General features: G+C 39.7%; 2 protein-coding genes across 4 annotated transcripts in view; one reads left to right on the forward strand and one right to left on the reverse strand.

Annotated features, from left to right (window-relative positions):
• The first annotated feature begins 3,503 nt into the window (after window positions 1-3,503).
• On the forward strand, window positions 3,504-14,598 carry mmp21 (matrix metallopeptidase 21). Its single transcript, XM_055647458.1, has 7 exons — window positions 3,504-3,653; window positions 6,953-7,694; window positions 8,160-8,299; window positions 9,470-9,611; window positions 11,803-12,060; window positions 12,140-12,312; window positions 14,054-14,598. The coding sequence occupies exons 1-7, from the start codon at window positions 3,504-3,506 to the stop codon at window positions 14,345-14,347; spliced, it is 1,899 nt and encodes a 632-aa protein (XP_055503433.1). The 3' UTR covers window positions 14,348-14,598.
• A 129-nt stretch (window positions 14,599-14,727) lies between these two features.
• edrf1 (erythroid differentiation regulatory factor 1) overlaps window positions 14,728-26,373 on the reverse strand; it is a 54,429-nt gene continuing 42,783 nt past the window's right edge. For all 3 annotated transcript variants that reach the window (XM_055646713.1, XM_055646714.1, XM_055646715.1), the window contains 6 exons: window positions 25,628-25,786; window positions 22,823-22,972; window positions 21,939-22,092; window positions 19,615-19,730; window positions 17,923-18,083; window positions 14,728-17,440 (listed from right to left, as the gene is read on the reverse strand). In XM_055646713.1, the coding sequence (XP_055502688.1) occupies window positions 17,299-17,440; window positions 17,923-18,083; window positions 19,615-19,730; window positions 21,939-22,092; window positions 22,823-22,972; window positions 25,628-25,786 (882 nt within the window). In that variant the 3' untranslated portion in view covers window positions 14,728-17,298. The remainder of the gene's footprint in view (window positions 17,441-17,922; window positions 18,084-19,614; window positions 19,731-21,938; window positions 22,093-22,822; window positions 22,973-25,627; window positions 25,787-26,373) is intronic.

The raw sequence follows: 26,373 nt of genomic DNA on the forward strand, positions 1-26,373 counted from the left end.
ATAGAGCATAGGAAGGAACTGCAGATACTGGTTTAAACTGAAGATACACACTAAAAACTAGAATAACTTAGCAGGACAGGCAGCATTTCTGGAGAGAAAGAATGGGTGATGTTTCGGGTCGAGACCTTCAGACCGAAGAGGTTGAAAACCAGCCATAAAACACAATGAGATGTGTTATCCAACTAAGGGCAGAAATCAGAATCAAGTGTTCATCTTTATTGACATGACTCCATAATAAATAGAGTTCCTTTCACAGTGTGTGGGGAGTCTGGCCCGGGGTAAAGTTGCGGGGAGGGCAGGAGCGTTGAGAAGGAGTGGGTGGGGGATCATGCTAGTAACTCTCTCACTCACCGCTGATGCAACGCTCCGGGCGCGGAGCCACCGCATTGTGGCCACGGAGGGAAGCAGCTCGGGTGCGGACTTGCGTCAAGAGACCAATTGAGGTTACTCGGCTGTCGGAATGCAAGGATTTGTGGGAAGCGGCTGACATGAGTGAGGCCAGCGAGTGGGAGGAGAGAGGTTTTCAGCCGGAGAGCACTACCAGAGGTGAGCAAACCGGCAGGCACTGAGGTTCCGACGGCCGGTTCCGCTGTCCAGTCCCGGCAGCCGCTCGCAGCCACCCGAGCTGCTTCCCTCCCCAGCCACTGCGGTGGCTACATGCCCTCCTTCTCAACGCTCCTGCCCTCCCCGCAACTTTACCCCTGGCCAGACTCACCACACGCTGTGAAAGGAACTCTCCCCCCAATTGGTCCCTTGAACTAGTATTGTCATTCAATAAGATCACAACTGATTCAACGTCCCGGTGTGCTCCCGTTTTTCCCACCATCTCTCCACCTGCCATCACCCTCCACCCATTCAGTAATTCAGAATGAAGGAGATTTCGGCAAATTGAATTGTTACTTTCTTTATATTTATTTTTTTGAGCGTGAGAAATTTTATTTCCCACCAGCCTTCTTTCAAAATTTAGCAACTCAAAATGGGGGTGCCTCTTCACTGCCGGGAAATACGGTACTTTATTAAGAGATATGGCTTTTGAAGACTTTATAAAAGTCGACCGACAGTTTACGGAGAGGAGAACAATCTGCGCATGCGCGGTTTAAGATTTTTTTAAAAGCCGACTGACTGCCTACCCTGAGTAATTACGCACGGCACGTGCCTGGTCAAAGGGTAAGATTGATTGATTGATTGATTTGTGCAGAAAAGTGATGGAAGTCTGACTTGCCTTGTTTCTCTGTTTTTTATATATATATTTATATGCATAAGCATGAATTATAATCTGATTTCCATACATGAATATAGTCATTCATGTGCTCCACCTGGCTCTACTGTGGAATGTAATTAGGAATGTAATTTAGCCTAACCTTATTCATACCTAATCCAATTTAAAACATAAATGTTGCATTCAAGTGTAAGTTAAAAGACAGTTACAGTATGCACCAGATTGCACAATTTCAAGCTGGAAAATGCAAAAGCTCCACTCCCCCCCCACCCCCCCCCCCCCCCACCAACCAACTTGCCTCTGGGGAGTAGATTGCTCCCATCACCATTCAAACTGAAAGCTGACATTTTGTGGTCATTTGTTTATTTTTTCCAAATTTAAGCTACTAAGTGTTTTCTTTTTTGGGCATTCAATTTATAGTGCATTCAAATTTAGCGTTATTGTTTTCCAAGATCCTTAAATTGCAATTGGTTGAGCACCCTGGCTGGATACAATTCACATTCTCTTTATTTTTATGAATGCAGATCATAAGGTAGATCTCATAAGCAAGCCATGACCATTACGAACCAAAGTATGCACTGAACATTCTGAATATGTTTTTTTATTTATTGGTCTCCTTCATTGCCAGGACCATGCCACACGCAAACTGGAAGAACAACACCTCATATTCCACTTGGGTAACTTACAATGCAATATCAACAATTATTTCTCCAATTTCAAGCAACTTGCCCTCCCCTCCCATCTCTTTCCCCAGTGCCACCATGGTATGCATACACTTATCCCACTACCTTAGTCACCCTGCTCCTTTCCCCTCCTCTGCATGCTCATCTCCCATCCCCAAGTCCCACATTTCCCCGTCATTCCCCCTCCCCTGTCGTATTTCACTAGTATCCATCCCTTCAGTCCTCCTGATGCCCTTTTGCCTCCTTTTTAACTCTCGCCTTTGTCACTTCCGCTGCCCACTTGCCAAAATTATCCCCTCATCTGTATCTAGCTATCACTTGTCAGATTTTCCCCACCTTACCTTTCTCCCGCATACCCCGTCAGTCTGAATAAGAGGACCAATCCGAAACGTCGAAGCTCTCCACAGAACAGATGCTGCTCAACCCGCCGAGTTCCACCAGCAGTTTGCTTCTAACACGAGAGTTTAGCATCTGCAGCTTCTCGTGTCTCCGGTTTTTTTTCATTGCCTTTTCAAACTGGATATCACAGTCTAAGTATTAAATCTTGTTTATGAAAATGAAATGAAAATAACATTATAGCATTTTTGATTTCTCATACATAAAGTGTTTACTACACGCTCGCTGATTCAACTATTAGCAAAACAAGTGCTCCAATTATCAAGATTACTAGCCTAGGGCTCTCAGTCCTGTACAGTCCAATTCATAAACCAAAATTGACTGTTTTTACAATAATTACTACAATCTGGGACATCAAATTATCATCTACAAATATAAAATGGGTTGCCTGGGTACATTGGACAATCAACAAACAGCATATTTCACTGATATTTATTTGCTAACTTACCGCAATTTAGGCTTTTGAATTAAAACTTCCGACGTCTCGGAATTACATTGAGCCTTGAAAAATCCTGCAGTCAAACCGATTGATTTACAAAAGAATCCACACTTTTCCTCTCAGCTGAGCAAATTAACCATTCCATTGGTGTCAACTCTGCAAATTTACAGTTTGCTTTTATCGGCATCCTGAAATACTCACCAGCTTTGTTCAGCCCCTGGTAAATGTTTACTGAAAAATTCACAAACTGCATTCCTTCCGATGTGTGTTTGTCCTTTTTAATCGGAGGGACGGTTCCAAACAGTTTGAGTCGCCCATTATAAATGCTAAACAATGTCACGACAGGTAACCAGGCTAGAAGAAAGCGAGATACAACTGATTTAAAGTCAAGTTCTCCGATTGGACTCAAACGTCCTGATGAGTCAAGTCAACGGCAGCTGTCAAATTAACATAACTTAAATATGTTGTTTACCAAAAGCGAGTGTAGGGGACGAATTGATGTGATCTGGTGACAGATCTCAGCATGTCTTCCTTGCAAATGCAGAACAAAGGGAAGCAACACCTTCTTGTTCGGTTTACAAAACTATATTCTCGTAAATATACCATTGGCCTGTCAATAAATCAACACAGAACTGTCGGGTTAAAACAAAAGTTGTGAAATGCATTAGAGTGGGCTGGGTCACAGACTTTGCGCCTGTGGTACATTAACCCCCAAACTCCTCGCACGCCGGCCAATTCAAGAGTTGGGACTCGAAAAGCCATCAACATGTGGTTGGCTTTCCAGTTGAGTTTGCTGTCGGTTTCCTTCCTTACCTGGGCGAACTGCGAGAAACCTTTTCATAGTCGCGACCACTCGGACATCGCACAATCGCCGCAACGTTGGGCACCTCTCATCCTTGACCAGGTGGCCGCTGAGGTAAGGAAGCACGCCTTTCAGTTTGTGTTGCTTTAGTTCACTTAATGCATGGAAATGCATTTCAGTGCCGGGAACTTAACATTTTGGTTCCTGATGCAACTGTCCAAATGTCTTTAAAATGCTACCTCCTCCAACCACTGTTTTTCTATTAATTTACATTATCTTCATTTGTTCTGCAATATTAAACTGGAACACATCCGGAAATCCTGAATAATTGTAGTTACATAGAAACATAGAAAATAGGTACAGGAGTAGGCCATTCGGCCCTTCGAGCCTGCACCGCCATTCAATATGATCATGGCTGATCATCCAACTCAGTATCCCGTACCTGCCTTCTCTCCATACCCCCTTAATCCCTTTAGCCACAAGGGCCACATCTAACTCCCTCTTAAATATAGCCAACGAAATTGCCTCACTACCTTCTGTGGCAGAGAGTTCCAGAGATTCACCACTCTCTGTGTGAAAAATGTTTTTCTCATCTCGGCCCAAAAGGATTTCCCCTCTATCCTTAAGCTGTGACCCCTTGTCCTGGACTTCCCCAACATCGGGAACAATCTTCCTGCATCTAGCCAGTCCAATCCCTTAAGAATTTTGTAAGTTTCTATAAGATCCCCACTCAATCTTCTAAATTCTAGCGAGTACAAGCCGAGTCTATCCAGTCTTTCTTCATACGAAAGTCCTGACATCCCAGGAATCAGTCTGGTGAACCTTCTCTGCACTCCCTCTATGGCAATAATGGCCTTCCCCAGATTTGGAGACCAAAAACTGTATGCAATACTCCAGGTGTGGGCTCACCAAGACCCTGTACAACTGCAGTAGAGCTCCCCTGCTCCTATACTCAAATCCTTTTGCTATGAATGCTAACATACCATTTGCTTTCTTTACTGCCTGCTGCACCTGCATGCCTACTTTCAATGACTGGTGTACCATGACACCCAGGTCTCGTTGCATCTCCCCTTTTCCTAATCGGCCACCATTTAGATAATAGTCTGCTTTCCTGTTTTATGCCACCAAAGTGGATAACCTCACATTTATCCACATTATACTGCATCTGCCATGCATTTGCCCACTCACCCAACCTATCCAAGTCACCTTGCAGCCTCCTAGCATCTTCCTCACAGCTAACACTGCCCCCCATTTTAGTGTCATCTGCAAACTTGGAGATGTTGCATTCAATTTCCTCGTCCAAATCATGAATATATATTGTAAATAGCTGGGGTACCAGCACAGAGCCTTACAGTGCCCCATTAGTCACTGCCAGCCATTCTGAAAAGGACCCGTTTACTCCTACTCTTTGCTTCCTGTTTGCCAGCCAGTTCTCTATCCACATCAATACTGAACCCCCAATGCCTTGTGCTTTAAGTTTGTATACTAATCTCTTATGTGGGACCTTGTCGAAAGCCTTCTGAAAGTCCAGATATAACACATCCACTGGTTCTCCCCTATCCACTCTACTAGTTACATCCTCTAAAAATTCTATAAGATTCGTTGGACATGATTTACCTTTCGTAATTCCATGCTGACCTTGTCCAATGATTTCACCATTTTCCAAATGTGCTGCTATCCCATCTTTAATAACTGACTCTAGCAGTTTCCCCACTACCGATGTTAGACTAACTGGTCTGTAATTCCCCGTTTTCTCTCTCCCTCCCTTTTTAAAAAGTGGGGTTACATTAGCTACCCTCCAATCCTCAGGAACTACTCTAGAATCTAAAGAGTTTTGAAAAATGATCACTAATGCATCCACTATTTCTGGAGCTACTTCCTTAAGTACTCTGGGATGCAGCCTATCTGGCCCTGGGGATTTATCGGCCTTTAATCCATTCAATTTACCTAACACCACTTCCCGGCTAACCTGGATTTCACTCAGTTCCTCCATCTCCTTTGACCCGCGGTCCCCTGCTATTTCCGGAAGATTATTTATGTCTTCCTTGGTGAAGACGGAGTCAAAGTAGTTATTCAATTGGTCCGCCATGTCCTTGTTCCCCATGATCAATTCACCTGTATCTGACTGCAAGGGACCTACATTTGTTTTAACTAATCTCTTTCTCTTCACATATCTATAAAAACTTTTGCAGTCAGTTTTTATGTTCCCTGCCAGTTTTCTTTCAAATCTATTTTCTCTTTCCTAATTAAGCCCTTTGTCCTCCTCTGCTGGTCTCTGAATTTCTCCCAGTCCTCCGGTAGGCTGCTTTTTCTGGCTAATTTGTACGTATCATCTTTTGCTTTGATACTATCCCTGATTTCCCTTGTTATCCACGGATGCACTACCTTCCCTGATTTATTCTTTTGCCAAACTGGGATGAACAATTTTTGTAGTTCATCCATGCAGTCTTTAAATGCCTTCCATTGCATATCCACCGTCAACCCTTTAAAAATTAATTGCTAGTCAATCTTGGCCAATTCACGTCTCATACCCTCAAAGTTACCTTTCTTTATGTTTAGAACCATTGTTTCTGAATTAACAATGTCACTCTCCATCCTAATGAAGAACTCAACCATATTATGGTCGCTCTTGTCCAAGGGGCCACGCACAACAAGACTGCTAACTAACCATTCCTCATTACTCAATACTCAGTCTAGAATAGCCTGCTCTCTCGTTGGTTCCTCTACATGTTGGTTTAGAAAACTATCCCGCATACATTCCAAGAAATCCTCTTCCTCAGCACCCCTGCCAATTTGATTCACCCAATCTATATGTAGATTGAAGTCACCCATGATAACTGTTTTACCTTTGTTGCATGCATTTCTAATTTCCTGTTTGATGCCATCCCCAACTCCGCTACTACTGTTAGGTGGCCTGTACACAACACCCACTAGCGTTTTCTGCCTCTTAGTGTTTCGCAGCTCTACCCATATCGATTCCACATCCTCCAAGCCAATGTCCTTCCTTTCCATTGCGTTAATCTCCTCTCTAACCAGCAACGCTACCGCACCTCCTTTTCCTTTCTGTCTGTAGTTGAAAATAAATTAAACATAATTTTACTTATAGATTCACTGTTATATTTTCCAGTTACAAACAGCAAAGTGGAAGCAAATCCGCTGAAAAATACTATAACCAAAAACATTGAACATTTTTTTCAGTCATTAACTTCCCATAGTTGAGCAGCTCAACATTATACATTGGTGAAGATGTAAAGACATTAGCGTCTTATAAATGACATAGAAAGAAATGTATATTCAAAACAGTACCATTATAGAAATTAAACTAGTTGTACTCTGGTTTTAAACAACATAGTCCTGGGTCAAAGCATTGGTTGCAACAATCTTGAGTACTTGTCTGTCCATTTATTGTTCAGAATAATTTCCATGCTGAATGTTTCCCATATCTTGGATTTTTTTTTAAGGAATACCTGTCCAAATATGGATGGACTGAACAAATAAACTGGGAAAACATCAAACACCTGAACCAGAAGAATCTTGCTGATGAGCATCCAGCTCCTAAAGATCTGATAGACCTTATTGAAGAAGGGTCATCTTCTTCCAGACAAAAGGAGCAATCTCAGGCTGAGCCCACTAAAAACATTGCCTACACAGAAGCCTTAAAACAATTCCAAAAGGCCAACGGCATACCTGTGACAGGAGAATTAGACAAAGCCACTAAGGGAGCAATGAACAAACCGCGATGTGGAGTCCCAGATAAAGTCTTGTCCGATGATATCTTGATGGACAATAAGACATCCACTGACAACCAAACTGTCGGTTTAAACGAAACTTCCACTGAAACCAGCAAAACTACTGGCATGAGTGTAGATTCAAAAGGTCGCAAGAAGCGATTTTTACAGCTATTACTTTCTCCCACACAACAAAAATTGCCATTTGACCCTAACGTGGATAAGGCAATGAGAATGGCCTTTTCTAAATCAAAGCTAACATGGCGCCTGATGGGAGAAAGTTTTAGCAATCAGCTTTCTATTGAAGACCAGAAAAGTGTGCTCAAATTGGCTTTTAGGATGTGGAGTGAAGTCATTCCATTGGAGTTCGAAGAGAATAACGACTCTCCTGCTTCAATGGTCGACATCAAACTTGGCTTTGGAAAAGGTAACATCAATGTCTTCTTGATGCACACTTTGTTCATAGCTTTATTTCCCAAAGCATGACAAAAATAACATTTTGTTTTTAAATGAGATTATTAATGTATATAAATTTAAAGTTTGATATTTTGCCTTAAAACAAGTGATTGTATATATATATATTTGTTCATAAATGCATAAGTTCCAGCCACCGAATTAGGCAATTCAACCCATTAAATCTTCGCTATTCGTGGCTGATCTATCTTTCCCTCTCAACCCCATTATCCTGCCCTCTCCCCATGACCCGACACCTTACTAATCAAAAATCTGTCAATCTCCGCATTTAAAATAACCATTGACGACCTCCACAGCAAAGAATTCCACATATTCACCACCGACTTTCCTCATCTCCTTTACGTTGTATAACTTAATTTATGTAAAAGCAGAAGGAATGATCAGCTAACATGAAAATCTATTTTCATTCTTGCCATAGGTCGTCACATGGGTTGCACCCAGACATTTGATGGCAATGGACAGGAGTTTGCTCATGCATGGCAATTAGGTGACATTCATTTTGATGATGATGACCATTTTACCACTCCAAGTAATGATAATGGAATTAGCTTGCTAAAGGTAAGATTTTTCCTCACATTCTTTACATTGACATATTTCTTCCATTCAGAGGCTTTACTGAAATTGGCAAAGAGACATTTCCAAAATTATTTTTGAAGAAAATATATTATCCACTTCCCCTCCCCAGTGTTGTGCAGATGTTTTGACCCAATCACAGTGGTACTGTTACAAGTTTAGTTTAGAGATGCAGTGCGGAAACTGGCCCTTCGGTCTGCGCCGACTAGCGATCCCCGCACATTCACAGTATCTTACACAAACTAGGGACAATTTATACATACACCAAGCCAATTAACTTACATACCTGCACGTCTTTGGAGTGGGATGAAACTGAAGATCTCGGAGAAAACCCGCGCAGATCATGGGGAGAATGTACAAACTCCGTACAGACAGCACCTACAGTTGGGATCGAACCCGAGTCTCTGGTGCTGCATGCGCTTTAAGGCGGCAACTCTACTGCAGTGCCACCGTGCTGCCAAGTTGCAGTTATTTGACATTGACTACACTAAAAGTGGGCAGCATATAGATTTGGGCTCTAACACACAGTCCAGAGAAGAAGCAATGTATATACTCTATGATTCGCAGTCTTATTAGATACTGCACTCCGTTTTACCCAATCTGCATTAACAGTTGGGGGGGGGGGGGGGGGGGGGGGAAATATCCAATGAGGAAGGAAGCAGAGGAGGCGGTTGGATGTTCTCACTCAAAGTTGTCTATATCTACAATTATCTACCTGAAAAGGTGGTAGAAATAGATTGTAAATAAACTTAAGAGCTAAGAATGGGGAACCCAAAGGGTTAGCCGCACAGTGCAGTGCTGCAAGGAGAATACTGCTAAACATAACTTACATTTAGTTGCATTTAACATTTGAGGCAGTCAATAGTTTGTAGCAGGATACAGAGTTCCTTCTTACTCTGGGACAGTAACACTAATTGGTGTATCAAGAACTTTCCTGGTTGTGCACTGGGCTGAGCACTGCATCTATTCACATCTTCTGACCTTGTTTTAATGTATAACACACGTATGAAAACAGCCCTGAAGTCAATGATGTATATTTTAATTTTAGAATTCATCCAGGATTGAACCATGATGGAAACATTTCTTATGGGTAAAAGACCAATTGTTTTTCAATGAATTTAATGAATGAAATGTTTAAATCTGCCCAATGTTCAGGTGGCTGTCCACGAACTGGGTCATGTATTGGGTTTACCTCACAGCTACAGGACTGGGTCAGTAATGCAGCCCAGTTACATCCCACAAGATTCCAAATTTGAACTGGACTGGCTTGACAGAAAAGCCATTCAGCAACTCTATGGTAAGAATATGTAATTCAAACTTAAATTCTAGCAAAAGCTACTGTCATAAACATAATTGAAATTTGCAAGATATTTTTGTAATTTTGTGGATAACTAAGCGGATGCAACCAGTAACCAAGAAGCAAATGTTCAATTATATGATACACGAAGCAGTATCAGGCATTTGGCTTTGCTTTTCAAAGGGCATGGCCAAATATTAAATCATTACGGCTCAGTCTCTGAACTGTTTAGTCATGAAAAAGCAGATCTTTGTAAAGGTATTTAATAATGTTCAAAGACATATGCTTTGTATCGAATTACATATTAGAGATAGACAATCTGATTTAAGTTATATTCTTAAGACCACTTGTGCATGTTTCAAAATAATGCATTAAAAATACCACGAGTTTGATTTTTTTTAAACTCGGGAGAGCTTTTGGAATGAACTCGTACTGTGGGATGGGCTATAACTCAGCGGGACAGGCTTTTTGCATCTATCTTGGGTTTAAACCAGCATCTGAAATTCCTTCTTACACAGACTAGTAAATAGGATTTGTTTTGATGGTTACTCGATGGTCGGCATGGTAGCCAAAGATCACGTTTCTATGTTGTATTACTAAATGAATAACCTCAGGTTTCAAGATTAAACTTCACTTACCATTGCCCATCAATATCATTCTGCAACACAAGACTATCTTGCTCACTATACACAACACAACATATTCCCATGATGTACAATTCTGTATATCCAACCTTGTGTTTTTTGAGAAGGGAATGATGATAAAATACTCATACCTCTCTGTGCTCACTGGTCTGCCCAATAGTCATATTTCACTTTCCTGCCAGTACACCCAATAACTGTTGGTGGCCAGCTGACTAAATGTGCCTTTTGGGAGAATTGGAGAGACCTAGTGAACATGTTAATGTTCCTGAACACAACTGCACAGGCTGTCAAGGTGGTTAAGAAACCACATCACAGCAATGGCCAAGAAAGCACACTAATGCCTCTACTTCCTGAGAAGGTTTAGGAAGTTTAACATGACCCCAACATCCCTCACCAACATCTGCAGATGTGTCATAGAAAGCATTTTATTGGGATGCATCACAACATGGTTTGGGAGCAGTTCCATCCAAGACCATAAGAAATTGCAGAGTTGTGGACGTAGCCCAGACCATCACACAAACCAACTACCCTTCCATGAGCTCTATCTACACTTCACACTGTCTAGGCAAGATCACCAGCATAATCAAGAACCAATCTTGCCCCAGTCATTCCCTCGTCTCCTCTCTCCCAGGGAGTGTTGACGTCAAATGCTTCACTTATTTGAAAAACATTCAATACCACAAAGATAAATTAATAACTAGAAATGCCAGGTCAAATTTTAGCAATGGTGCAATGTAACTTGATTTATTGTGGGTTATATTGATTTTCATTAGCATAGCATGAAAAACCATGATCTCATCCAACCCCCCAACTACTTGCATTTGTTTCCAGGTACAGTTCCTCATCAGGTTCCAACAGGGTTCTGTTCCAAAGAACTGTTTGTAACCTGAACAGTTAGCAAGCCTGAAACAAGGCCACCTGACAATATATTTAGATAACAACCAAGAGCAATGTATAATAAAATCAGAGCATTTATCTCAAACATTCAGATCTCTCTACAAGATTCAATATTACCACAAACAGTTCCCACAGGGCAGATGTCAGATGCTGTACAGCAGCTAGCAAATCCACCCTGCTGGTCTCTCAAACATTAGTTCTTATGTACAGGCTATATATAGGTCAGGCATTTGTAACACGGTGAGGACCTGTATACATTTCTCTGGGAAAATACCCGTCATCTAATATCTAGCTGAATACATTCTTGTGTAACATGGTCATAAATCTCTTCTACAATGGAATCTCCACCAGCCATCTGGTCAAAGGCAAACGTTCATCCATTTAATGGCAGTGATCCAAATGTAATTGGTAACAAGCAGTCTAGAATTGGAGATGGTAAGAGTCCAGGAAGAGAGAGATAAGCTAAATGTCATGCCAAGAATGAGGTTTGAACCCCCCGCCCCACAAAAAAAGCTGTTATACAATGTTGCTGCAATATACATAGTTGCTTGTCATCATAATACATAATAAGGCTTGCATTACAACAGTTATGGTTGAGCAAATTATTTAAGACAATTTGGCAAAAGATTTATATCCCTTATTATTCATAGGTATTTGTGAAAGTCCCGTTGACACGGTATTTGACTGGATTCACAAGGAGAAAAATCATTACGGAGAGCTGACGATTCAATTTAACACATATTTCTTCAGAAATGAATTGTATTGGCTTTATGAAAATCGTAATAATCGAACACGCTATGGAGATCCCGTTGCAACTTCAGTTGGATGGCAAGGAATCCCAAGTACTGGAATTGATGCAATTGTGCACATATGGACGTGGACAAGAGATGCCATCTATTTCTTTAAAGGTGATTTAATAACCAACACAGTTATAAGCAGTTAATTCATGGAGAGATGCTTTCAATGTGAATTTGTACTCTTATGCAGGTACTCATTATTGGAGATATGATAATGAAAATGATCATATTTACACAATGGACACCGAGGGAAACAGATATCCCATGTTAATTTCTGAAGGTTTTCCAGGTGTTACAGGGCCTGTCGATGCAGCTTTGTATGATAGGAGAGACCAACATATATATTTTTTCAAAGGTCCAAATGTAAGTATTTTTACTTGTTCTTGGGCCACACGTGACAACAGATACAAATCATTTCTTTACTCAATCCTAGTTATCCTGAGAGCATTAAGAGTAATAAACAACAGGAATGTGTGCAAGCAACATCAGATAGAGATGGGTCAATATCCCCATCTGCTATTGAGACGTATAGAGAATAATTTAAGGCAAATTAATTGTTATGAATTGATATGGAGTGTCAGAGCAAGTTACATTTGACTGAATTAGTCATACAGCATGACAACTGGCCCTTTGGCCCAACCAACATGCCCTTTGGGCATCTGCCTGTGTGTGACACATATCCTTTTAAACCTATCATATCCATATGTACCTGTCCCAATGTCTTTTATACATTGTGTATCTGCCTCAACTACCTCCTCTGGCAGCTCGTTCCATGTGCCCACCACCCTTTGTGTAAATGTGTTCCTCCTCAGGTTCCTATTAAATCTTTCCCCCATCACTCTGCTTCCTTCCATGAAGTCAATTCTCTATCCAGTCGCCTAGCTCTCTCTGGATTCCATACGATCTAACCTTCCAAAGCAGCCTACCTGGCAGATCCTGATCAAGTACTTTGTTGAAGTCCATATAGATGATGTCTAGGGCTTTGCCCTCATCAACATTTTTCGTTACCTCCTCAAAAAAACCTATTTGTGAGACACTATCTCCCATGTACAAAACCACACTGCCTCTCACCAATCAGTCCATCTATCCAAATGCATATATATACACACCTAAGAATACGTGCCAGTATCTTGCCTACCATTGATGTTAGGCTCACTGGCCTCTAGTTCCCAAGGTTTTCCTTGCAATCCTTCTTAAATAGAGGCATAACATTAGCCACCCTCCAGGTCTTAAGGCACCTCACCCATACCTAATGATGATTTGTATATCTCAGCCAGGCTGCCTGCAATTTCTTATCTGGCTTCCCACAGTGTTCTTGATATCTGATCTGCTCAGGGATAGTTAACCATCTTCATACACATTTCGACATCCAGTACCTCCTCAACTGTAATACCGAGTGTTTTGCACATTTTCATTAACTGTTCCATTTCCCCAGTCTTCACATTTTTCTCCACAGTAAACACAGGAGAAATATCCATTGACATTGGCCACCAACAGACATGCATGCTTCAGTTTCTAAGGAGCGCTATTCTCTCCCTAGTCACCCTCTTTTCTTTAAATCTACATAATTTCCTTGGATTTCACTTAATATTATCTGCAATAGCTATCTCCCGCCCTCTTTTTGCCCTTCTGCTACTCCTCAGTTCCCAAAACTCATCCAGGGATACATTTGAACCCAGTCCTGGCTCAGGTTGCAGAAATTAATGCAAATTATGTAGAAACAGTGAACTGCAGATGCTGGAATCTTAAACAGAAACCCCCACAAATTGCTAATGTAACTCAGTGAGTTAGATAGCATCTCTTGAAAATATGGAGAGGCAACATATTGGGTCGGGTCACTTTGTCAGACTGATTGTAGTGGGAGAAGGAAAGCTGGACGAGTGGTGTGGGCAGGAAAAAGCCAGGCAAGTGATGGGTGGAACAGACAAAATGTGAAGGAACTGCAGATACTGGTTTATACCGAAGATGGACACACAAAGCTGGAGTAACTCAGCAGGTCAGGCAGCATCTCTGGAGAAAAGGAATAGGTGATGTTTTGGGTTGGTACCCTTCTTCAGACCGAGTCTCATTCTTCTATATTTAACTACATTTATTTTCTTTCCAGGTTACTACTTTCAATGTGAATACCAAACAGGTTAATGGACATCCAAAAAGAATCATAGATGTATTTCCACCAGTAGTGCTGAATGATCATCCCATTGAAAATCTAAATGCTGTATACTATTCATATCACCACCAATCAATCTTTTTCTTCAAAGGCAATTTCTTTTGGAAAGTAGTTGATGATTGGGATATAAGGCAGAACCCAATACTGCCAATGAATGGATTATTGCCCAAACGAAATATATCAGAACAATGGTTTGATATTTGCAACGTTCATTATTCTATGCTGAACTAGATGCTGAAATTGATACCGTTCTTAATTGCAAATGATAGGCTTTAAAATACGACAAAGGCTATTTTGAATTGCAAATGCACCGTTAGCCTGCTTTTGAACTAAATGCTGTAGTCTTATGCCAAAAAGTTTCCAAACTTAAGGACAAGAAACATTTAAAATGAGACAAACTATCATACAATTCTTAATATTAAAATAAGGGATAAAACATTTAAACGTGTCAAACTTAATATGTAGTATTTTACGCGCAGACAGTACAGCTATGCAGTAAAAAGGATACTGAAATTAGTTTTCTAGAAACCTGTTGCATAGATGGTTATCATTGTATAGCCAACTTACTGTTCCTGGTTAGTTATTTGTTCAGTACAAAGGACAAGTGAAAGTAGTTGCTTTCTTATTTATTAAATATGTTTAAGAATGTCACATGGTATTTATACCTATTGGCAGCAGAGTGAATATTTTTCCAAAATATAATACATTTCTGAATATTGAAATGCCACATAGCCCTCAAGGTTTGATGAAACCATACAGCTAATTATAAAAGATGATAGAATTAGACTCTATTTAACTTCTAATAGTTGTGTTCCCTCTTTCTCTATCAACTTAACATTTTTCAAACTGCCTGACAAATCTCAAGGTGGATTTACGAAGACTGGTTCTCTAAATAAAATAGTCTCATTCAATCTACAAAAGGAAGAATAGCTCATAAGGAAATAAACCTATGAATAAAATAACAGAATTTTCATCGACATACTAATTAAAGAGTAATTCTTTGCACATTCCAAATGCATGCTCATGTTATTCATTCAAATCATACATTAACGTTACAGTATAAATATTGACCCCTGATTTACATTTTTTTTGCATTCACATTGCCCATTAAAGAACATTGCACATTGTTTCAAATATACAATTAGTTACAAATTTTACAACTTGTTAGCAAAAATCCTGTATACAAGATGCACACAGTAAATCCTGAAAATCTTAACTTATCACTATTTAACACTTTAATTAAAAGCAATGTTTATTGTGAAACTAGAGATATTTAACATGTTGAAACACACAAGAATATCATGTGCACACACAAAAAAAAAACCCTTTTAAATAGCACTTTTCATGATGGAACATCTCAATGCTTTACAGTAACAAGTATTTCATTGGACCTGTTTATCAGTTCCAACGTAAGCCATACAATTTTAAAAAATCTTTCCTAGATTGATTGAGTACATTATCTGCAGGTTTTTCAGAAAGTTAGCGAGTGATCATAATGAAAAACATGCACATTGAGAATCTCATAATTCCTCACACATTGCCAGTAGATTGCCTAAATATCAATAATGAAGCTCTCCATCTGCATGGAATTTATCACCCAGGCCTTTAGTTGATTAAGTGGTGAGTAACATCAGTAGGCAATGACCATTCTTGTAAAGATTACACTGACTGTCAACTCCACTTTATTGCTCCTTTCTCGTAAACCCCTCTGCCCTGCACTTTACATTTATTAACGTACACAAACTTTACTGGATTGGCCCCAATGGTGCCATGGCTATCAAATTAGATAAAGACTGGTTGTTCTTCAACAAGAGGCTCCTTATCAATTCAAATGTATGTTGGGAGCATAACAGAAGTTAGGAATGTGATGGAACATACCATTCTCTTGGGATGGGTTCAACTTCAAAGTTAAAAAAAAAAATAGAAACCACCCAAAGAAAAAAAATAACAATAAGAAATTTGTTCATACTTAAAAAGATACTACCCCTCTACGTCTGGTAGACAATACACATAATGGACTGCAGAAAATCTAAACATTCATTTGACACTTTCTCAAACTCATTACCTCATTTAACAACTGCCTGGAAACATCACCTTCGAGATTTTTGCCAGCTTATTAGCTTAGACAGGTATTATGATTCACTTGTTGCTGGTTCAGTCTTAGCTAATGTAGTCGTCAAAGTAGCTTCAGCATGTATATAAGCTTTGCACTTCTCAAAGTTAAATAAGGCTAGGAAATAAATCCTGTCTGAAACATATACATTCTAAGAAGAAAGCAACTTTATGCCCCAGAGATGATCAAGTCTCTACAGGTCTTATGGTTTCATTTTGAAATGAAAAGTAACTTTGCAAAGAATGTTTTATCATTATTGTGTGAATATTCTATTGTAAATTGCAAAGTACTACAAATATCAGTTCATGACACTGTAGTTCTTGCAAGTTGATTTTGAGAGCAAAATGTTTTATTACGGCCCCTTTTAGTTCTACACAATTCTGAATGTGTCATTTACGTTGCATGTCGTTGCATGGTTTATATTTTATGTAGCAACTCTGTCAAATTTTGAAATTCCATTTACATACATGTTGAAAATTAAAAAAAAAACAATATTATAAATAAACTTTTAAATTGCTATTGTTACCATTTTCCTCCTCCTTTCTTGTTGACAGTGACGCATACGGGGATACAGATCTCAGTTTCCCCACCATAGTCATTCATATGTGACAAGTTTGAGGTAGTAAGTTTCAAGTAACTACAAAATGTGAAGATACCATTGTCAAACCTTATTCTGCATTTACCGGAAAGCCAGCAGCAGCAGGAAACATAAATTGTTTCACCACACACCTTAACTCGGGAATGGCATGGCTAACTGGAGCACCATAACTACCAATTTGCCCGATGCGAGGTTAAGTATAACAGACTAAGTTCCCAGATTTGGATTATGTCATTACAACATCCAATGGTAAATCAATGTATTGCTTCAAATAGGTGATACTTATTTGTTGCAGGAATACTATCCAGACTAGTAACACCGTATGATTATAACTCTGTAGAACATTGAAGCCTGGTGAAGTTTGAACATATTGCATTAACTGCCTGTTCAGATAGCATCAAGTCAGTACAGATAAGCAATATTCTAATGATGCTGTAATTACGGTAACAGTCAGAGGACATCTTGTAGTCATTAACTCGATAATTGTTTTAATAAACTCAGTATCACTTCCACCCTCTGCAGTAGAGAAGTGTCCTTATCTGCTGTTGCCCGCAGTAACGTTGAATAAGCATACTTGTAGTTTTTCAATGCCATCTGATCATCAATGATGCCACTATATATTAAAGAAAAACAACATTAGTTTAAGAATGCAAGATTACAGAATTTGAATCAAATCCCATTTATTATTTTTCCCCAATTGTACCATATTTTCCAAATTGGAGCACATTTTTTCACTTTGATTCCCACAATAAAATCAGAACACTTGATTCAAATTAAGTGACTTTTCCGGACTTTGTGGTTGAATGATAAATAGCTTTGAAACTGCAATAAAAGGCATTAAGTAAGATCTTGTCTCCATATGGTTTTTAAGGAGGTGACAAAGCTTTATGAAATTAGTTCCCACCAGATTAAAAGATAGGTGTGGACCCATCTCAAAAAAATTATTCAGATTTCAGCAGGGGCAGGGCATAAACAATTTGATCAATATTAAATAATCTCCACATATTGCAGTAACATTTAAAAAAAATCTAATCCCAATGTAGCTGGGAAAATATATGGAAATCAAGTTATTAATGAATAGGAAAACAAATTTACCTGCTTTTTCTTTTTGTGGTTAGCAATTTGATAAGTTGAAACAGAAGAAAGGTGAGTCGGGTTTCAAACATGTTGACAAGTTTCAGAATCTCTTCTTCATTAAAGGTGGAAGAATCATTTTCAGGTGCATTTCCCTCCCGATGTTCATGGCAATCACTTTGCTGGATCAATGGATACAAACAGGAAAAGTTAACTCAAAATAATTTTTCTTCTAAATAAATATAAAAAAAAAAAAAACCTGGTAGAATGAACGTCAGAGTGATTCAAAAAAAACTGCAGATGCTGGTTTATATCGAAGGTAGACACTGGGTCCTTCAACCCACCAGTAGGCCATATCCATGCTCATTGTCAGGTGATATCCAATCAGTATACTCATCTCATTTAGCCGTGCACTGTGGGCCATTCACCACTCTTTGTGCGGTTTGTGATTCAAGACTCGGGAACATTTAATTCTCAGTATAGAGAGTAGGAAAGAACTGCAGATGTCTGGTTCTATATGTCCTTCCTCGAAGGTAGTCACCAAACCCTGTACAACTGCAGTAGAGCTCCTAACTCAAAGCAGGACAGGCAGCATCTCTGGAGAGAAGGAATCGGGGTGACGTTTTTGCCACCAAAATGGATAACCTCACATTTATCCACATTATACTGCATCTGCCAAACATTTGCCCACTCACCCAGCCTATCCAAGTCACCCCTGTCGAGACCCTTCTAAGTTCTAAGTGCATTCTAAGTGCAGCTGCCTCTATCACTCACTTTCCAATTTTCATCAACGGGTAAAACGTTCTTCCTCAGAATCCCACTGAAATTTTTTGCCTTTCCTAACCTAACCTACCTTTAGGACTGAGATGAGGAAAAACTTTTTCACTAGGACTGAGATGAGGAAAAACTTTTCCATCCAGAGTTGTGAATCTGTGGAATTCTCTGTCACAGAAGGCAGTGGAGGCCAATTCACTGGATGTTTTCAAGAAAGAGTTAGATTTAGCTCTTAGGGTTAACGGAATCAAGGGAGATGGGGAAAAGGCAGGAACGGGGTACCGATTTAGATGATCATATTGAATGGCAGTGCTGGCTTGAAGGGCCTACTCTTGCATCTATGTTTCTATTTCTAAGCTCTCTGCTGTCAGACATCTTTACTAATGGAAAAAGATTCCTTTTACAATAAGATTCCAAATAGTTTCAGAACTTTGGTGGTGACAGACTGCACGTTTTCCTGAATATTGGATATTATCCCTCTTAATACACTTACACACTATTAATTTGCTATTTTAAATTTAAGATGAAACATAGTAACAAAATACATTTTTTCCATGAACACAGGCAATGGTCGCCCAACCAAATGAGCCAGATGCCAAACCATTAAGATTGGTGATCAATAGGATAGTGGACAATTTGAGTTTTTCTTATTAATCTTCTCAACTTACTGGAACTTTTATTGCAAATGTCTACAATGACTATAATAATGAAAACTAGTTTATACATTTTGATGTGTTAACACCAAATATAACTAATTTCAACTCAGATTGATTTTAGTAAATCAGTTGCCATCTGGCATATGTAGCCTGCTTTAATACATGCTTTAGGTACTGGCCATCTTAAACCTTTTAGTCAGCATACTCCTTTCTGGTCTTATGAAAAATAGAATATGCCAAACTCCTGCGTTCACTTGCCCCCAAATTGTTCAAAAATAGTTACCTGTGCTTGAACACATGCCAGTTCACTTTGGATCAGTTGAAATGGATACTCTGAATTAATGACTATGTCCAATGCACTTGAAAGAGTCTTCAACTTTGAGGCATTGCTATTCTGATCTGCAAATGGAGAAAAGGGAACCTCACAATTATTGCAAGCAGGCTTCATTTAAAAAAAAAAGGATACTAACATAATAATAATAAATATTTTATTGATTCCCTCAGGGAAATTCAGAACATGAAGACAAATTAAATCATGGATGGACATGTCTGCTTTTAATTTAAATTCTGTGCATGATGTTTTAATTTCAAATAATCATTGTTTAAAATGAAACAGCTTGGATCTTAATTTTAACAAAAAATGCTTTTGATTGAAAATAATTAGCACCAGAGATCATTCTGTGCATTTTCTGTTTGTGTTTGTTAAGTTCAAATTGTTTTCTGCAACTAAAAAATAGTGCAGTTATTAATCTAGTTTAAATATTTACATTATAATTTTAGGAATTTACAATTGTTTATCCCTTGACCATGATAACCATGTATCTAGTAGAAAGTTGACAATGGCCATTACTGATCATGCCACTTAATTGTGTACCAAATTCTACACGTTACCATAATCATATGACATTATATGTGTTAATGGTCTTTGGTTTGTTTTATGTGTAGGTTGGGGGAGAGGGGAGAGAGGAGGGGAAAACTTTTTTTCAATCTCTTACCTTGCCGGAGATGCGATTGTTTTTTGGATCGTATCTCCGGTCACTCTGCAGCCTAACATCATGGAGCTGGAGGCCTCGCTCGAGACCGACTTTGTGCTCCACCGCGGGGCTGTGTAATTACCATCCTGTGATCTCTTGCCTGGGATCGATGCTCCAACCGCGACCTGCGGATTTCACCATCGAGGAGCTCGCAGTCTTGGGTAAAGACTGATATCAGGAAGCTTCAAAGGTTCGACTAGCCCCAACCCGGGGTCCGATCACCCCTGAGATACCCCCGATGCGGGAGCTTGATAGCCCTGATACGGAGGGCCCGACCGCTGGTTGTGGGAACCAAGATCGTCCCGTCAACGGAAGGCTCGAGGCCCCCGACTGCGAGGACAAAGAAGGGAAGAGATTGAACTTTTTTCCCGCCTTCCATCAGTGAGGAATGTGGAGGAGTCATTGTGGCGGATGTTTATGTTAAAATGTATTTTGTGTGTTTTGTTGCTTTTTATTGGTATGACTGTGGCAAATCAAACTCCTCATATGTTGCAAAACATACTTGGCTAATAAAGTATGATTATGATGCACTTTTGGGACTAGAAATGGCAATTAAGCAAGTGGCCCAACACATTGCTTCGTAACATAAGACAATGTTGTAATTCTGCCCATCTGATAAAGAAAGGCATGAATATTGCACATTCAAACATATTACAAATATGCATGCATGGAAGGACCAGAATGTGTGTATTAATATGGGACAGCCAGGCAGTCATTGGGATATTTGTGTACAAAGTCGACCCTCATAACACTAATGTTGGGTGTCTAGGTTCTATATCCCCAGAAGTTTCCATGTCAACTACTTTGACCCAGCAAGGGCGTTTGAACATTCAGGTATTTTGGCAGTCAGTGTGCTCCCATTGCAAATAAGTAATTCAGAGGAACCACTCATATTGAAATAAACAATCATTGTAATTATTTACATTGCATTAAAATTACTTTGTTACCTTTGTTCTTTAAGAGCAGGGGTCGGCAACCTACGGCCTACGGGCCGGATTCGGCCCATAACCTGAAATCATCCGGCCCGCAGGCGTATTATTTTTCAAATAGTTTCTGCGACCTGGAAACTGTAGCCAGTCCCAGGGACGTAAGCTGATCTGGGAACTGCAGCTAGTCCCAGAGCACGCAGGTGACCTGGGCGCTACAGCCAGTCCCGGGGCAGGCGAGCTGACTTGGGAACTGCCGCCAGTCCCGGGGCACGAGAGGGACCTGGGAACTGCAGAAAACTAATTGAAAAACGTTAAAACTAATGTGAGAAACAACCCCAAGTTTCACACTATGGCGATAGATGTGACCCGCCATCCGCTCACAGACATGGGTCTTGGCCCCTATGCAGAACAAGGTTGCCGACTCCTGTTTAAGAGTATACAAAAAATGTACTTTGAGTTCCAAGAGATTCTACTGAGAGCCTCCAAAAGAATGTCTGCTTGTCATGAAGAATACAGATGCTCCATATCCACCAGCTTTAATCTTCGTGTGTCTCAGTTCACCAGTCAACTTATCCACTTATTAGGAATAGCTATATTTTAAAAGTATTAAAGTGTAGTTGTTGAAGAACTTTATATTTACTTACTTGCCATCTGAAACTCTGAAAATGCAACCCGCTCTAACTGAACTCGTAGAAGCTCACAAGGTGCATCTTTCAGCAAATGAAACAGCTTCACAGCCTTGTTGTAATGGAGATCAGCCAAACTGCGGTATTGCTTACGGAAATGATCATCACCAACCTGTTTATAAAAGAAAAAACTGATTGTACATCTTTCCTGTTAAAACCTATGTTCTGTTGCTGCTTTGTTAAGATAGGAGCTGAACCAATAAGAATCTTTCTTGCCAGATTCTTTGCGTGTCAAAATGTAGAATTATTGTATTAATAATACACGTTACCATTCAAATTTACGTCTTTAAATTTATCCAAATCACGTGACCAGAGCTAGCTGACAAATTTCAAATTTTAATAATCACCAGTATGATTTCCACAATGTGAAAGACGCTTCATTTAATCAACATCTCGTCGGGGCTTTTTTATGTAGCGTTGAGAAACAGGATAGTCACATTATGTTTCCTGTGATTTTGTGCAAATGACAAAGCTAGGTGCAATCATATGACGCTGTCACTGCATATTTCGCTAGATTGTCAGAGTGTAGCAAATTAAAAAAGAAACATTAGCTATGCTCCAGTCTTCTAGCGTCTCATATGTGCCTAATGAAGTTGCAAAGATTTGTCGGGAGCTCAGCAATCTGCTCTCATTTCCCCATAGCATTCTGCGGTAGATCGCATCTAGAATTTATTCACCCTTCGATTTGCCTTTGTCAAATTTGGATTACAGGTTTAAAAATTATCTGGAAATACTTCAGGAAATAATTGACTTTTGAGTTACAAACTAAATCTTGCTCTGCAAATGTCAGAGATGTGCACTTTAAACAATTTATGCAAACTTGATTTAAAATTGCCATTTACCTGGTTTCTAAGGGAATTATGATACATCGAAGCAAGTCTATGATGAATGGTTGCAGCCCGATATTGACACAATGGTTGTCTTGCAGATTCTGTGTGTGTATCACAATACTTAAGGGATTTCATCATGAAATCGGCGACTTCCCTCTCAATCTGAAAAATCGTAAGAAATCTCATATTACTTAACATCCTATCAATAAACCTTCTATAATCCCAACTTCAAGTGACTGCCGATGCAGTAATAACAGAGAAAGTTACATGGAATACATGTTTTCCCCCACCCCACCACATTTCTTCCTCTACACTTCAATGCTGAATGTTAATTTAGCACACTTTGAGATTTAAAGATGTTAGTAGGCTATCATAATCTTATTCAAATGATTACACATCACTGTCAGAATACCAATCAACTACAAAAAATATTTTCACTTGGCTGTCTGAATAATACAGAATGATGATTAGGCAAATAAGATGAGGTATTGAAATAACATTTCCTCATATTCATCGTTAATCTAAGATTTAAAGACAATCTGGTGCAGAAAATACCAAGTGCATTTTTAAAAACAGGGCTTATAATCACTTGGCTTATGAACCATATCTGCAAACAACAATCACATTTAGCTTGAAAACAGTTATTTAATTCTTGATTTTTGTTCTTAGTTGCTCATCGGTACCAAAATAATTTGCTATTTTGTAAAGAATCTGCATGATTATATTATAGGGCGAATAAAAAAAACGGTCTTGTTTTTTCCCCAAAAAGTGTTAATATATTCAGTATCTGTTTAAAAGGACACAAAGTGCTGGAGTAACCCAGCGGGTCAGGCAGCATGTCTGGAGAACATGGACAGGTGACGTTTTGAGGTGAAACCCTTTTTCATTCTCTACCGGATTTCAGAATCTGCTTCTTGCTCTAAATTGTTACATCTGCATTTTTGTGACATTATCCCAATAACTTATTACAGAAGAGAATTTTAAATAATATTAATTTAATTAATTTCTTCCTTCACGTTTAAATAAATAACTTTGCATTGGAAACTGATGAAAGTGCTACTGATAAAAAAAAGTCCCATGAGGAGCTTTGGTGGACTTTGGTGGATGGCAATATATGATGGGTGTTAGCAGGTGGAATCCTCCTGGAACAACTACTCCACCCCAGAATCCTTAGTGCAATCATTTTGGTCACTGAATACTGGAAGTGTTCATGGTGGGGCATTGAGACCTTAGCAGAGACAAGCAAAGAGTCGGAGTAAACGGGTCCTTTTCAGAATAGCAAGCAGTGACTAGTGGGGTACCGCAAGGCTCAGTGCTGGGACCCCAGCTATTTACAATATATAGTAATGATTTGGATGAGGGAATTGAAGGCAATATTTCCAAGTTTGCGGATGACACGAAGCTGGGGGGCAGTGTTAGCTGTGAGGAGGATGCTAGGAGGCTGCAATGTGACTTGGATAGGCTGGGTGAGTGGGCAAATGCATGGCGGATGCAGTGTAATGTGGATAAATGTGAGGTTATCCACTTTGGTGGCAAAAACAGGAAGGCTGACTATTATCTAAATGGTGGCCGATTAGGAAAATGGGAGATGCAACGAGACCTGGGTGTCATGGTACACCAGTCATTGAAAGTAGGCATGCAGGTGCAGCAGGTAGTAAAGAAAGTGAATGGTATGTTGGCATTCATAGCAAAAGGATTTGAGTATAGGAGCAGGGAGGTTCTACTGCAGTTGTACAGGGTCTTGGTGAGACCACACCTGGAGTATTGTGTACAGTTTTGGTCTCCAAATCTGAGGAAGGACATTATTGCCATAGAGGCAGTGCAGAGAAGGTTCACCAGACTGATTCCTGGGATGTCAGGACTATCTTATGAAGAAAGACTGGATAGACTCGGATTGTACTCGCTTGAATTTAGGAGATTGAGGGGGGATCTTATAGAAACTTACAAAATTCTTAAGGGATTGGACGGCTAGATGCAGGAAGATTGTTCCCGATGCTGGGGAAGTCCAGGACAAGGGATCACAGCTTAAGGATAGAGGGGGAAATCTTTTAGAACCGAGATGAGAAGACCATTTTTCACGCAGAGAGTGGTGAATCTCTGGAACTCTCTGCCACAGAAGGTAGTTGAGGCCAGTTCATTGGCTATATTTAAGAGGGAGTTAGATGTGGCCCTTGTGACTAGAGGGATCAGGGGGTATGGAGAGAAGGCAGGTACGTGATACTGAGTTGGATGATCAGCCATGATCATATTGAATGGCGGTGCAGGCTCGAAGGGCTGGATGGCCTACTCCTGCACCTATTTTCTATGTTTCCAAAGCTCTGTCAACATATTCTACCCCATACTACCCCGATCACCCCTGTGCTTGACTGGGTTCAAACCCAAAAACATGAATTTTTAAATTATCCTTGCTTTCCAGTCGTTCTGTTGTTTCCCCCACCCAAATCTCCAGCTTCAGAAAACTCCCAAGAACCTCTAACTTTGGCATTGCATCCAAATTCAATTTTGATGGCTATGCCTTTTACATGCTTAATACTCTCAGGTTTCTCCCTGTTCTCTCACCGTAGCAGTGTGGGGACAGTATTATTACTGGTTGTCATCTTATAGTCAAATAATTTGATGATATTTATCATAAAATGTAAAACATGGCTACATGGGCAACTAAATGAAATACTTCCAACAATCATAGAAGTAGAAAAATAAACACTTATCATTAGTATCAAAGCACATGAATATTAATATTATATGGTAATAAATCACTAATCTGATTGATAAAGTGATACAATATATTACAAAGTAACAAACTTCATTTTTCAATACCTGTTCCTGAGCTTTTCTCGACAATGGAGCATAATCCTGTTCTAGTGTTGCCATTGTAAAGTAGGTTGTTGACAGCTCCCATTTCACAGAATCCCAAACAGCTGGATGCTTCTCCCATCTAGTGAGTGATCGCATTGCTCTTAGATAATAGTCCACAGCCTAAAAGTAAGATAAAGATTTTTCAGACTTCAGGAAGAGTCAAATTCAAATCATGCATAATGCTTTAATGTTAATTTGTATGAATACAGTCAGATGTTTGGAGTTCAATAACCACCATGCGTCTTTGTAACGTTCAAACTCCAATAGTATGTTTTACCTGATGTACCAGGCCCTTTCCAGTGTACAATGTCCTACTTATGTCAACCCATACATATGAATGGACATTTGGGACATTGGCAGAATGGATCTGCTGGCTGCTGTGGGCTGCAGGCATCTTCTGCATTCTGGGAACTCAATCCACTTCTGCATTTCTGACTTACAAATTGTGCAGGTTATGAACATTCAGGAACAGAACCCTGTTGTAATCTGGGGAGGAATTATCTACATTTTGGAGCATCATCACGCCATTTTATTTCTATGATAGGAAAAGCTTCCAGGACCAACCAGCCAATTCCCGATTTCCATGTTAAACACAATTGAACGTAACAGGAAAAACACCTACAACTTTCTCATTCATTATTCAAAATCCAAGCTGTTAAAAGTTAATGCAGCACTTTTTGTGATATTTGGATTAGAACTTCTAATAA

This window comes from Leucoraja erinacea, chromosome 15 (genome assembly GCF_028641065.1).
Source record: "Leucoraja erinacea ecotype New England chromosome 15, Leri_hhj_1, whole genome shotgun sequence".
NCBI lineage: Eukaryota > Metazoa > Chordata > Chondrichthyes > Rajiformes > Rajidae > Leucoraja > Leucoraja erinaceus.

What these genes read in the sequence shown, in the direction of transcription:
- mmp21 (XM_055647458.1), top strand. Translation starts at nt 3,504, where the DNA reads ATGTGGTTGGCTTTCCAGTTGAGTTTGCTGTCGGTTTCCTTCCTTACC. An exon ending in CAAACTTGGCTTTGGAAAAG is followed by an intron (nt 7,695 to 8,159) that starts GTAACATCAATG and finishes TTCTTGCCATAG; the next exon opens with GTCGTCACATGGGTTGCACC. An exon ending in TGCCATCTATTTCTTTAAAG is followed by an intron (nt 12,061 to 12,139) that starts GTGATTTAATAA and finishes ACTCTTATGCAG; the next exon opens with GTACTCATTATTGGAGATAT.